General features: G+C 45.2%; 1 protein-coding gene across 4 annotated transcripts; it reads right to left on the minus strand.

Moving 5' to 3' along the window:
• Nucleotides 1-1,782: 1,782 nt before the first annotated feature.
• LOC116626819 (zinc finger protein 300-like) lies at nt 1,783-11,085 on the minus strand. Of its 4 annotated transcripts, none has more exons than XM_032396348.1 (5): nt 10,814-11,085; nt 8,530-8,736; nt 5,262-5,388; nt 4,897-4,989; nt 1,783-3,613 (listed from the first exon to the last, which is right to left on the minus strand). In XM_032396348.1, exons 2-5 carry the CDS (start codon nt 8,542-8,544, stop codon nt 2,550-2,552), a joined length of 1,299 nt encoding a protein of 432 aa, XP_032252239.1. In that variant the 5' UTR covers nt 8,545-8,736; nt 10,814-11,085; the 3' UTR covers nt 1,783-2,549. The 4 variants fall into 4 exon arrangements, with proteins under 4 accessions (XP_032252239.1, XP_032252238.1, XP_032252241.1 ...); XM_032396347.1 differs by lacking the exon at nt 10,814-11,085 and adding an exon at nt 10,622-10,673; XM_032396350.1 differs by lacking the exon at nt 10,814-11,085 and adding an exon at nt 10,622-10,673 and having other exon boundaries at nt 5,262-5,413.
• Nucleotides 11,086-13,371: the final 2,286 nt, after the last annotated feature.

Genomic DNA, 13,371 nt, shown 5'->3' on the forward strand with positions numbered 1-13,371 from the left:
GCTCAGCGGGGAGCCTGCTTCTCCCTCTCCTACTCCCCCTGCTTGTGTTCCCTCTCTCACTGTCTGTCAAATAAATAAATAAATAAAATCTTTAAAAAAAAATAGGGAAGGAAAATTTGTTGAAACACAACAAAAATATACATGGCAGGTATATTCACCTCTGTACTCACCACAAAACTTTGATTTTTTAAAATAACTTTTTTTCTGCCACGTGTTTCGTATTATGCCTGCCATTAGCAAGGTATTGGTGGGTCAAGGTTCTTTACTTGTGGGGAAACCCAATCTTCATTACTGAAGACTGAATTTCTAGTAGTCCTATCCTTATTCGGGTGCTTTAGTCTCCCACCGGAACTCACAATCATAATGGAAATACTAAGAGGCTCCATACAGCGTCCACCTGGCCCCAAATGTGTGCCAGCAATTCCTTAGTTCTGTGGATTTAAAACCCCAGTAGTAATAGTAACCTCCTTCTCTGATGGTTGATTCACTGGCACAACATGCTCAAAACAGCATCAAGGAACTGTTCTAACGCTTGATAGGAGCCTTCTTCCCTTGAGGATGAAGCCCTCGGACCCAGAGGCAGTCAAGGGTGCAAGGATGGGGAGCAGAAACTGCATGTGAATACTTACAGCTCCACCTCACCACCCCCTCTGGCTTCTCAGCTCTCCTACTGCCTCTTTAATCAACTGTAATTCGCTCAGCTTCACTTAGAGTAGCTGTTGTGCTCAAGCTTGGACCCTGATTGGTAAGTCAGACAAGCTCTCACAGGACACTTCAGAATAATGAAGACCTCCCCATATGGGTTGCATAAGAAATCTGGGGTCAAGGTCATCCCCCCAAAGCAATACTTTGCTAACCTAGGTCCTAACTTTAATTTTGATACAACCCCGTACACAAATAACATTTGCCATTGGATATGCAATATAAAGACTACTGTCCACAAATCTCCCTTTCTCTGATGAAAACAGTCATTCTTCTGTAAGTCTGAATGTTATAACCATTCAGGAAAGAATTCTGAGATTGTCAGACATTATCAAGGAGAGGAAGTACTAAAAAATTCTAAACGGAGGCACGGGTAACATGCATAATAGATGGTTTCAACAAAGACAAGTTTCTTGTGTTGGCAACACAAGAAAATCACACATTTGGGTGTGATGCAAACCTCTGAATTTCACCAACATTCAAGAAAGGGTTTTGGCATTTTCAAGACACATTATTTAAAAATTAAACAAAGTTGGCATATTTAAAAGCAAAATAATACCTTGTGCATTGCAAGGTTTCTTGTACATTAAAGATTTCTTTTACAAACAATAAAGTAACTTGATTTCTAAAGCCTCATCTGTACAAGATGTCTGAATCAAATTATCAAAACTCTTATTCTCCTAGCAAGAAGTCTCTGCATGTAACCTTACAGAACTATATGTTTTGTTTTTTTAAATAGAGTTTCTTCTAATTATTTGCAAAGTACTTTAGGAAAACATTAAAAGATTGACACAGAGAACAGTATTACATGATGTCTTAACATATTAACCTAAAATACAGTTTCTTGGCTCTATTATATTCAACCTATGTACAACTAATCTATACAGAAATCCCACTGAAAAAATAATAGGAGGATATACTTTGTGGGTCTTTTATTTTTATGAACCCCATTTCTCATATATTTAGATGATGAGCGATGCAATTCAGGGCTTTTCTGTTGCTCACTCAGTTATATGTTAATGTGTATTCTTGCCTTTGCATGTCTAATATGAACAGTTCTGTATATAAACTAGTGACGCAGAGGAGGCAGAAGACTTTATTGAAAAAGTCCAGCTTCTATTACTGAAGACAGAGCAGGTAAGAGCTCTCAAACTCATTTACATGTGCCAAAAATATCTGGCAATGTATCTTAGAGTGTTTGTTAAATAATAAATACATCATTTGGTCCAGCTTATCTTCTACCGTTATGGTACGAACAAACGTATCCATCGTGTAGCACTCTTGACAGACGCCGTGTCATAAACATGACATACACCATGTTCACAGATTAATTTCACATGTGCTATGAAAATATATAAATTTATAACATGTAGGCATACTCAGGAATATAAGTCCTATATTCCTCTGAAGCAACAGGCTTTTTACTTGGCTGTCATCAGTACTAACATATATATACATACAGATACGTATCTTTAAGGTTTCATATGCTTATCATTTAAAACTGAATAATCTTTTCTTTAAAAGATGGAATACCAGAGTTGGAAATTGATTTTTTTTAACGTTTCTATTGACAAAGTTTTTCTATATTCTTTTAAATCATTATTTTTGTCCTCAATATGAATAATTTGATTTACAACGAGACTAGACTATTTGCTGAGTGCTTTTCTCTAGTCTTTGCCGCGTTCACTGCACACATAGGCCCACTCTCCCGTTTGGCATTCTGATGTTTAAGGAAGTAGAACTTCCTGCCAATGACTTTCCTATACTCACGGCCTTCAGAGAATTTCTATAAATGCGTTTTAGGATGTAGAGAGAAGTGCGATTATTTTCTTCAAAGTTTCTCACATTCACTCTGTTTCTAGGGTTTCTGTTCTATGAGTTCTCTGATGTATGATGAGGTGTGACTTCTGGGAGAAGGCTTTCCCACATTCGCCACACCCATAGGGCTTCTCTCCTGTATGAGTCCGCTGGTGTATGATGAGCTGTGACTTCCAAATAAAGGCTTTTGTACACTCATTGCATCCATAGGGCTTTTCTCCTGAATGAGTTTTCTGATGTCTAATGAGCAGTGACTTCCCACTGAAGGCTTTCCCACACTCACTGCATCCATAGGGTTTCTCTCCTGAATGAATTCTCTGATGCTTATTGAGACTTGACTTCTCTCTGAAGGCTTTGCCACATTCGCTGCATTTGTTGGGCTTTTCATCTATATGGGTTCTCTTATGAGTAATAAGTTGTGATTTCCCACTGAAGGCTTTCCCACATTCACCACACGCATAGGGTTTCTCTCCCGTGTGACTTCGCTGATGAATGATGAGCTGTGATGTCTGAGAGAACACTTTCCCACAGTCACTGCATTCATACGGTTTCTCTCCCGTGTGAGTTCTCTGATGTGTGATGAGGTGTGACTTTCTAGAGAAAGCCTTCCCACACTCACATCCATAAAGTTTTTCTCCCGTGTGAACTGTCTGATGTGTAACAAGGTGTGACTTCTGGGAAAAGGCTTTGCCACATCCACTGCATTTGAATGGTTTCTCTCCTGTGTGTGTTCTCTGATGGACAATGAGTCGTGACTTCTTGCTGATGACTTTTCCACATTCATTACATTCATAGTATTTTAATCCAACATGAGTTTTTTCATGTTCAGTACGGAGACAGGATTTCTCATATCCATTGACCTTACCAGCTTGCTTTCTTCCACAGTTTCCAGTCTGAGTAAATAAATCTAACGAGTATTTCAAATGTTTTCCATTTGAGACACGCTTACTGGGCTTTTGCTTTAAAGGTGCAAGGTTCATGCCAGACTGAAATATTTTTCCACTTGCATTCATTTCACGGACTTGTTCCAATTTTTTAAGCCTGTCTTGAATTTCTTGGTGCCATGCTTTGTAATCATCAACTTTCCGGTATTCTAGAAAAGAGAACAATAAAACACATTTTGTGAATTCTTCAATAACTGTGAACCAGATGAACTAGAACTGTAGAAATAATCACGCACACCAGTACATGTTTGGGAATTAAAATTAAATAAAGTGCGTTCATGAAAACTGAGGTAGAAAACCAATAATAGATAAGGAGAAGAAAAAAAAACCACATTGACTAAATAGGTTGTTAGAAGCAATGATATAATAATCTGTCCCAGGCAAAAGGTTTCATTTGTACACACACTCAACTCTAAGACAAGGCAATAAAAAATTGCACTAGAAGGCAGGGAATGACGACACCAAAGTTATTCCTTTGGTTATGGGAATAGAAAGAGTAAACTATCATAAAAGAAATCAAAGAGAGAATAGAGGAAATGACTGTGGGTATACAATAGTAATCTGAGGCATTTACCAGTCAAAAGGGAAAGAAAGTATGTGGGAATTAGAACAGTGAGAGGGAAAAAATGACAATGACTCCTGTGTCCAAGAGAAAAGAAAAGGGACCTATCAGCAGGATAAGGTTTGTGGTGTGGAGAGGAAAATGAATGTACAAGGTCTGACATGAGAAAGAGGGGTTGAGCTCCTTAGTACAGACCAGAGAAGCATAGTTCACTCTAAAATCAAAGCAAAGGGCGCCTGGGTGGCTCAGTTGGTTAAGCGACTGCCTTCGGCTCAGGTCATGATCCTGGAGTCCCTGGATCGAGTCCCGCATCGGGCTCCCTGCTCAACAAGGAGCCTGCTTCTCCCTCTGACCCTCTCCCCTCTCATGTGCTCTCTCTCATTCTCTCTGTCTCAAATAAATAAATAAAATCTTTAAAAAAAATAAATAAATAAAATAAAATCAAAGCAAAGAAGGGCAGATTATCCTCACATGGATTAGTGATAGATATCTGTGTATCTGAGAAGCTTATCTCAATGGTTCTTTTTTTTTTAAAGATTTATTTTTTATTTATTTGACAGAGAGAGAGAGAGACAGCGAGAGAGGCAACACAAGCCGGGGGAGTGGGAGAGGGAGAAGCAGGCTTCCCGCGGAGCAGGGAGCCCAATGCGGGGCTCGATCCCAGGACCCCGGGATCGTGACCTGAGCCGAAGGCAGATACTTAACGACTGAGCCACCCAGGTGTCCCCATCTCAATGGTTCTGAGTCACTTCCAAAGGTTTAGTGACTTTGAGAATTCTCTCAACAACATTGTGAAGGTGCCCACCCTTCACTGTCTTCACTGTTCGCTGCAAAGGGCATTCCAATCCCCCCGCCTCCCAGGTGACTCACCTGAAAAGCTCTGACTGGGGATGTCTTCACTGATTACCCGTGGCTTCTCCTGCTCCAGTCTGAAGATCACATCTGGTCTGATAAGTTGAAACCCTGTGTATGGAAAATCACACAGGACTTGAGCCCAATTTCTTGGGCTTTAGGCTTCTAAAGAATAAACAAATGCTTAGCTTCAGAGGCTGTGAATGAGGCCTTTCATTTGGGATGCACATGGACAAACACTCTGAAGACAAAGAAGGGCTAAGAATTTTTTAATTCTTAAACTAAAGCCCTAAGTCATTACACACTTCACAGGTCCCATTTTTCAGTAAACGAACAGGAAAAGACAGCTGACTGGGCCGAGTCCACACAGGATGTGTCCTTACCTAGTGACACAAGGCTGCTCAAGTTCTCCAACATCACATTTCTGTACAGAGTCTTCTGAGCAGAGTCCAGCAGCTGCCACTCCTCCCGCGTGAAGTCCACAGCCACATCCTCAAACGACAATGATCCCTGAAAGAGCACGCTCCTGGTAACTCTGAACCAACGGGTTTTGGATAATGAAAGAAAGATGTAAGGGCCCCGGGGTACGAGCCACTAGCAGTCTTCAGAATAGCTCTTCTCCTTCTGTCTGCTAACCTCAGTTGTACGAGGGGTGCAAATACGCCCCGTTCCCAGTAACAAATCACAACCGTTCCCTTTGTCCTTCTGTCTCTCTTACATCTAGAGTTAGTCCTGTGATTGTGGGCTGGCAGCGGGATCTAGGAAGTGTGCAAGGGCCATCTGGGGGAAGCTGCTGCTTCTTTGATAAAAGAGAGAGATACTGAGAGTACCCTCTGCTCTCTCTACTGTTCTCCCTGCTTTTATTTATTATTATTATTTTTTTAAAGATTTATCTATTTATTTGACAGAGAGAGACACAGCGAGAGAGGGAACACAAGCAGGGGGAGTGGGAGAGGGAGAAGCAGGCTTCCCGCGGAGCAGGGAGCCCGATGCGGGGCTCGATCCCAGGACCCTGGGATCATGACCTGAGCCGAAGGCAGACGCTTAACGACTGAGCCACCCAGGCGCCCCTATTTTTTATTATTTTTAAAAAGATTTATTTATTTGTTTTTGAGAGAGCGAGCAGGGGGAGGAGTAGAGGGAGAGCAAGAGAGACTGTTAAGCAGATTCTGCACTGAGCGCGAATCCTGATGTGGGGCCTGACCCATGACCCTGAGATCATGACCTGAGCGAAACTAAAAGTTGGATACTTCACCAACTGGGCCAGCCAGGCGTCCCTCTCCCTGCTTTGAAAGCAGACGTGTACTTGAAGCTGCAGTAACCACCCTGAGCCATGAGGCAACACGTGCGAGACAGAAAACCAACTTGTGAAGTATGGCAGAATAGAACCCTGGAAAGACCCGGAGCCTTTCATGGCAGCCCTCAAGAGCTGTGCTAGCCCCGGACTGTCTACTCCAGGTGTCCTGCAGGAGAAACTTCACGGGCCTTATTATTAGAGCTACTATTTGTAAGTGAAGTCATCCCCAAGTGATACATTTATTTAACATTCTTTTTTTTTTTAAGATTTTATTTATTTATTTGAGAGAGAGAAAGAAAGAGAAGGAGAGAGCATGGGGGTGCACAGGGAGAAGCAGATTCCCCGCTGAGCAGGGAGCCCAACATGGGGCTCAAACCCAGGACCCTGAGATCATGACCTGAGCTGAAGGCGGATGCTTCACTGACTGAGCCACCCAGGTGCCCCCAAAAGAATGATTTCAAGCCAAACACAAGATCTGGATTTTACATTCTATATAAGGTTATCATCCTTAGAAAAATTGTATTTTTGATTTTGAAACAGATATCTTAATGTAAACAACACTTGAGTCTCAGCCCCTTATCTTCAACCATCACATTGAAACATTAGATGGAATCATTAAATGAGCTGTTATTAAAACTTTAATGGAGGGGTGCCTGGGTGGCTTAGTCGTTAAGCGTCTGCCTTCGGCTCGGGTCATGATCCCAGGGTCCTGGGATCGAGCCCTGCATCGGGCTCCCTGCTCAGTGGGGACCCTGCTTCTCCCTCCCCTACTCCCCCTGCTTGTGTTCCCTCTCTCGCTGTGTTTCTCTCTGTCAAATAAATAAATAAATCTTTAAAAAAAAAAAAAAACCTGAACGGAAAAAAAGCTCGATATACTTGCCAGACACCAGAATGTATCTCCTGAAAGAAGACGTTTGCAGTGTGAATTACCACACTGATGAACTCCGCAAGAATAAAGATGAAAAGAAAAGAAGTCAAACATATTAAAGAAAAGTTTTTAAACTCAGAGGATAGATCCAAAAACCCATCAAGTATTCCAGAGCTAGAGAGAATGGATAATAAAGGGGAGGAAATAATCAGTGAAATAAAACAAGAAAGTTCCCCAAAGCTGGAGGCACACAAGAGCCTTCCAACTGAAAGCAATAAAGAATGTGAATAAAAATTTTATACCCAGACACATCAATGTGGGTACAGAGGGAAATGCAAATGAAAATCACAAGGGTACCATTTCACACCCCCTGGAACGGCCACAATCAGATGATAACAGTGTTGGTGAGGAGTGGAGAAGTCGAGGCCCTTACACATGGCTGGTGGGACAGTAAAATGAAGCAGCCACTTTAAAACAAGTTTATCAGAGGGGCGTCCAGGTGGCTCAGTCGGTAAGTGCCCAACTCTTGATTTCAGCTCAGGTTATGATCTCACAGTTGTGGGATCGAGCCCCATGTCAGGCTCTGTCCTCAAGGGAGAGTCTGCTTCAGATTCTCTCCCTCCCTCTGCCTCTGCTTGCTCGCACACTCTCTCTCTCTCTCTAAAATAAATAAGTAAATCTTAAAAAAAAAAAAAGCTTATCAGTTCTTCAAAATGTTAAATATAGTTACCACAGGAACCAGCAATTCCATTCCTAGGTATGTACCAAGAGAATAAAGAACATAAACACAAATGTTTGTAGTAGCATCATCCTAATAGCCAAAATGTGGAAATGTCTAGCAAATGAGGAACTGATAAACGAAATGTGCTAATAGTCACACGATAGAATATTACTCCACAACAAAAGACAATACAGCATTACATGATGCCACATCTTGAAAGCAGGCTGCATGAAAGAAGCCAGTGACAAAAGACCCTGTAGTGTGTGATCCTGTTGATACGAAATGGGTAGAATGGGCAAATGCAGAGAAACAGCAAGCATATTGTGGTGGCCTGGAGCTGGGGCGGGGAGAAACGGAATACCTGCTAAGGAGACAGGGTTTCCTTTTGGGAGGATGAAAATATTCTTTTTATTTTTATTTTTTAAGATTTTATTTAGTTATTTGACAGCGAGAGAGGGAACACAAGCAGGGGGAGCAGAGAGGGAGAAGCAGGCTCCCCGCTGAGCAGGGAGCCCGACGCAGGACTCGATCCCAGGACCCCGGGATCATGACCTGAGCCAAAGGCAGACGCTTAACCGACTGAGCCACCCAGGTGCTCTCTGGAGGATGAAAATATTCTAAATTTAGATTGTGGCTGAATAATTAGACAGTTGCAAAAGCCTCTAAACTTACTAAAAAAAAACAAAACCAAAAAACAGTAAATTGTTCACTTTAAAGGGGTGAATTGTATGGAACTACAATTGAGGAAATAAAAGAATTACTCACCTGGGACTTGGTCATTTTCTGCTATTCTTGGGAAATGCCCAGTAACTGTAGGCTCTGCTCTGTGCTTGTGGACTCTGCGTATCTTCTGGACTCTATCTTAATGCTCAAATCAAAGGTCTCTGGTCAGGATTCTCTTCACCAAGGATCCTTGGTCCTGAGACTTCTTCTTTATCTCAAATAAGCCAATTAATTCATGGAAACTGGAATCTGTTGAATCAGTTAACAAATTCTCTTTAGTTGATGCAAATATCCCTTTCTTGCTGGAAACTCACCTGCATTTAAAGCTCAGTGGGGGGCGCCTGGGTGGCTCAGTTGTTAAGCATCTGCCTTGGGCTCAGGTCTTGATCTCCAGGTCCTGGAATTGAGCCCCACATCGGGCTCCCTGCTCAGCGGGGAGTCTGCTTCTCCCTCTCTCTCTCCCTCTCCCCCTGCTCATGCTCTCTCTCTCACTCTGTATCTCTGTCTCAGATGAATAAATAAAAAAAATTTTTCTTTAAAAAAAAAAAAAGCTCAGTGGGTTTTCTATAGACTCTAAACAGACCTAACAAGGACTCAAAATAATGGGGTATGCAGAAGGAACCCCACAGCATTCATAGCAGCATTTCATCAAGCACTCATTCTCTCTCAAAGTGGGGAAGGGAAAGAGAGACCGTGTGTGTGTGTGCAAAATATACAGCCAACAGACAATAAGAACAACAATTGCATTTTTAAATAAAAGCATAAATAAAAGAGGAAAATGAATCCAGCAGTTGATGAAATGAATAATTCAGCAGAGCTTCCCCTCAAAATACAGTAAGTAGTTCATTTTAAGCTCATAATGTTTTTGAGAGTTCTAAATTAGTTAATACATGTAAATACCTTAGAACTATGACAGGCACATAAACATTTAGCAAACGCTAGTTAGTGCTCTTCTTACTACATGACGTGATTATAGAAAATACATATCAGTAACAATTATTATCAATAATCCCACTACTTCAAAGGTACGTCTCTCATAGGGTGGGAGAAACCATGCTGATATTATAAAAATGTGATCTAAAGTCTTCTTAAATTTTTACGCTGTACAGTTTATGCTATATGGTAAACCCACTTTCAGACCCACAAATACAACCACAGACCTGTGATTATATCATATAGGTCACCCATTCAGCTCTCAACCAATACCCAATATCCTGGCATCCCTAGTCTTCGGTCACTGACCCCCAAGGCCACGCAGTCATTAGCCTCAAAGACCTCCCCTCAACCCCACAGCCCCTCACAAGCTACCCCACCAGTCACACTCCCAGCAAGCTGGGAGCCCAGTCACTCACACAGCCGGCCCATCGCTAACTCCCACAGCCCTGCCACACCAACAACTCCCTCACTCACCCTCACACCTATTAGCCCACAGGCTTCCTGACGACTAGTCGGATTCTCCCCACAAACTGTCTCCCCAGTTGTCTAAACCTACTCTGTCCCCAGTCAGCCCCACGGACCCCCAGTTTCAGCCAAATGTCAACCAATCTCTGACCTCCACCCCCCAAGCTCCCAAATCATTCACCCCGTAGTTCCCCAGTCACTATTCTCTCTTTTAAAAGCAAGCTCTATGCCAAACGTGGGGCTCGAACGCAGGACCCTGAGATCAAGAGTCCCAGCTCTACCGACTGAGCCAGCCAGGCGCCCAGGGACTCTCTAACGATCGACACTCGGGCCTCCCCAATCCCTCTATCATCCCCAGTGGTCCCCAGTTCCTCGCCCACCAGGCACCCTAATCCTGATCTCTGATTCCCCAGTCACTGATGTAAACGGTCGTCCTACACTCACTCCCTCAGGAGCTACGGTTCGTGACAACACGCAGCACCTCCCAGACCCCGCTGGCCTCCAAGCCACTCATCCCCAAGGCTCGGTAACAAGTTAATGAGAAAAATCCCCCTCCAGGAATGTCCCCCCACTCGCAGAGCTCTCGCAGGCCCCAAGTCGGTCACCCCACAGACACTCAACTCCGTGGTCCCTCCAGCCAGCACATTCCACTTGCCCTCCACTAACCCCACCAGGCACCCGATCTCCGCCCTCCACGGCTGCCCCGACCACTGCAGGCACCCCAAGTCCAGACCTCCGACGTCCCCATTCCTGGCACCTTCAGACCAACTCCGCCTGCGGGCCCCCGCCACTCACCCCGACGCAGACGCCCAGACGCCGCCCTCACAGGCGCACGACCACTCACCGCAGCGGCGCTCACGGAAGACCCACCCCGCTGTCCCCGGCTCTGCGCCAGCCCTCAGCCCGACAGGCCCCGGCTCCTCACCTGACCCCAGCCACCGATCCCCGCAGGCCCCTCAGCAGTCCTCCGCTGGCCGGCTCCGGCGGCCACGCTCCAAACAGCAAGAGCCGCTGCGCGCTGCGTCCGGCGGCCCCTCCCGGGAGGCCCAGTCACCGATCCCCGGAGTCCTCCGCCCCTCGGCCGCCCCCAAGACCTCCGCATTTCCGATTACAACGGACCGCCCAGACCGCACTGGCCCCGAACGCTGCCCCCACCCGCGGAACGCGCGCCGGGGTCACCACGGGCCCGCGGGGACAGCGAGGCCGCCCCAGCCCCGCCCCCACCCCCTCCCCCTCCCGCTGGGGCCCCGGCGCCGAGAGGCTCCCGGCGACCGCGGAAGTGGGCGCGCACAACTACATTTCCCAGAGTGCCGCTCGCCCCAGAACTACATCTCCCAGAGGGCTCTGCGGCGGGTCTCGCCGTAAGCTCCGTTGGCTTTTCGAGAGTCCGGGGGTGCGGGGAAGGAGCCCTGGGGTGCGCGCAGCGTAACGAATGCTGGAGTTCCTACCATCGGAAGACCTCCCAACAAGGCAAAAGCATGCAGTTTAACACCATACTCACGTGTTAATCAAAGCAGGGGTCTGTGCTGGGCCAGAGGGCATTAAGACAGGAATGTGGGGCACCTGCCCAGCTCAGTGGGTGAGCCTGCCCCCCTTGTCTCTGGGTTGTGGATTCAGGCCCCATGCTGGGTGTAGAGATACTTAAAATCATAAAAAGAAAACAAAAGGACAGGAAAGGCATCCAAGGACAACTGCGTCTCCTGCGGGCGGAGCACCGGACAAGGGTGGGGGGGTCCAGGCCCCCCAATCTGCAGGGCCAGACACTGCCCATCTGTTTAGTGGGGATTCCCAGGGGGTTATCGGATACAGAAGGTGCGGGGTGCATGTGAGTACACCTCACACAGCGTGCCCCACCTCCACTTTTCTTACAAGTTGTGCTCGCGGTATAGGTACACTGTCCGTATCCTACTCATTGAAGCTTCAAGGGATTAGGGGAGTCTCCAGTTTAGTTTGTAAGAAAGCAGGCCGTTTCTCTTCTGCACAGACCCAGACCCCAGCTGGGTGAACCAAGGGCCAGGCAGAGCATTGACTATTAACACCGCCAACAACTGAATCTACCAGTGCTTTTCTCTTTACGTTTCAGGCGTATGTGGATGATAAACGTGTTGGAAACTGGCCAGAGTTTAGATCTGGTTTGGGATACCCAGCTGAATGGAAGCTAGAGTTCACCGTTACCAATGATCACACTCGCACATACTAATTTGTTGAACAGTTTACTCAGTAAACATAGAGGTACAGAGGCTTTCCTTTCAAATACAGCAGAGAGAAGCGTGGGCAATAGGTGTGAGCACCGCTCCCCTAGGCGCCCTTGCTCTCCAGGTGCACCAGTCAGTGGAAACAGGCCAGCAGTGCACAGACACAAAAGGGCCCGCAGCCCGACCCTTTTCATTAGCTGTCTGCCCCGACCTTGTACGTGTAGCACTGCTGGCCCAGAGCTCAGGGGTCATCACGTGACACATTCTGCTCTGTGCAAACATACACCATAGAGTAAGTATATATAACTCGCTCATGTGCCTCGGGCTGCCCTGTGATCATCACAGTTTGGAGATAAACACACACTACCATTCTGATGGCTACAGGGGTAGCAAGTCCATGGTTTAAATGCTCCTTTAACATGCCCACTCTCTTTACATACACTAGATCTGCTTCCCCATCTTCTTGTGAATCTGAGCTTGATATGTTAATAAATTTTAATGATAGGAATGAGAGTAATGCTTTAAATGAGAACCTCAAATTACAAATGTCACTTCGCTTGCATTCTCCCTTCATCCTACCAGTGACTGCTTCTATAGCTACACTCTCTTTGTTGGGAATTTCTAATGATGTAGGTGTTGTAAAATACCTAAGTATAATGATTTAAGTATTCAATAAAGTTGGTGTTCCCTGCTTTATTTAATCTTAGAATTCTGAAAGTAACAGCCTCTATGACAAGATGTCAAGACTACCTGGATACAATGAGTAATGACTGATCTAAATTGCGAAGACCCCACAAAGGAAATAAACAATGATAAGCATCACCTGATCCACAGATGGGGAACCCTGTAACACAGTTACTTGTCATCCTTGTGAGCTGGTCATGAGATGTCACATTGCCTGCTTCTAAGCTGCAGACAGACATCGTGAGATAAAGTTTTCTAAGCTGAGAGTGAGCACGGCCTTTCCCTTCACTTTGTGACAAATACAGGGGGCCAGGGGAGAGTTGTGCTGGTGCAAACCATTTTGCTATCACACAGCACACAGTCCTATTACAGAGAAACCATTACAGGTAACAGTGCTGTATTCCAATTACGTCCATGCCTCGAAACACTGATTTCATTGGCTAGCTAATTCGGTAAAGACAGGACCAGAGAAAAACACGAGTTTACTGGCACAGACTATATTGTGAATGGTATCTTTCGGGGTTATACAAAATGGAAGACCTGCATGAAAAAGCTTCTTCAAAATGCATACTGAAATGCAAAAGCACCTGGAGAGAAAATGCAG

The sequence above is a fragment of the Phoca vitulina genome, unplaced genomic scaffold (genome assembly GCF_004348235.1).
Source record: "Phoca vitulina isolate PV1807 unplaced genomic scaffold, GSC_HSeal_1.0 scaffold91, whole genome shotgun sequence".
NCBI classification, from domain to species: domain Eukaryota; kingdom Metazoa; phylum Chordata; class Mammalia; order Carnivora; family Phocidae; genus Phoca; species Phoca vitulina.

Bases quoted from the DNA above. Each gene is read 5' to 3' on its own strand.
- LOC116626819 (XM_032396348.1), bottom strand. The intron at 4,990-5,261 runs GTAAGGACACAT...TTCCATACACAG, and splicing joins GAGCAGCCTTGTGTCACTAG to GGTTTCAACTTATCAGACCA. The intron at 3,614-4,896 runs GTGAGTCACCTG...TCTCTTTTCTAG, and splicing joins CCCCAGTCAGAGCTTTTCAG to AATACCGGAAAGTTGATGAT.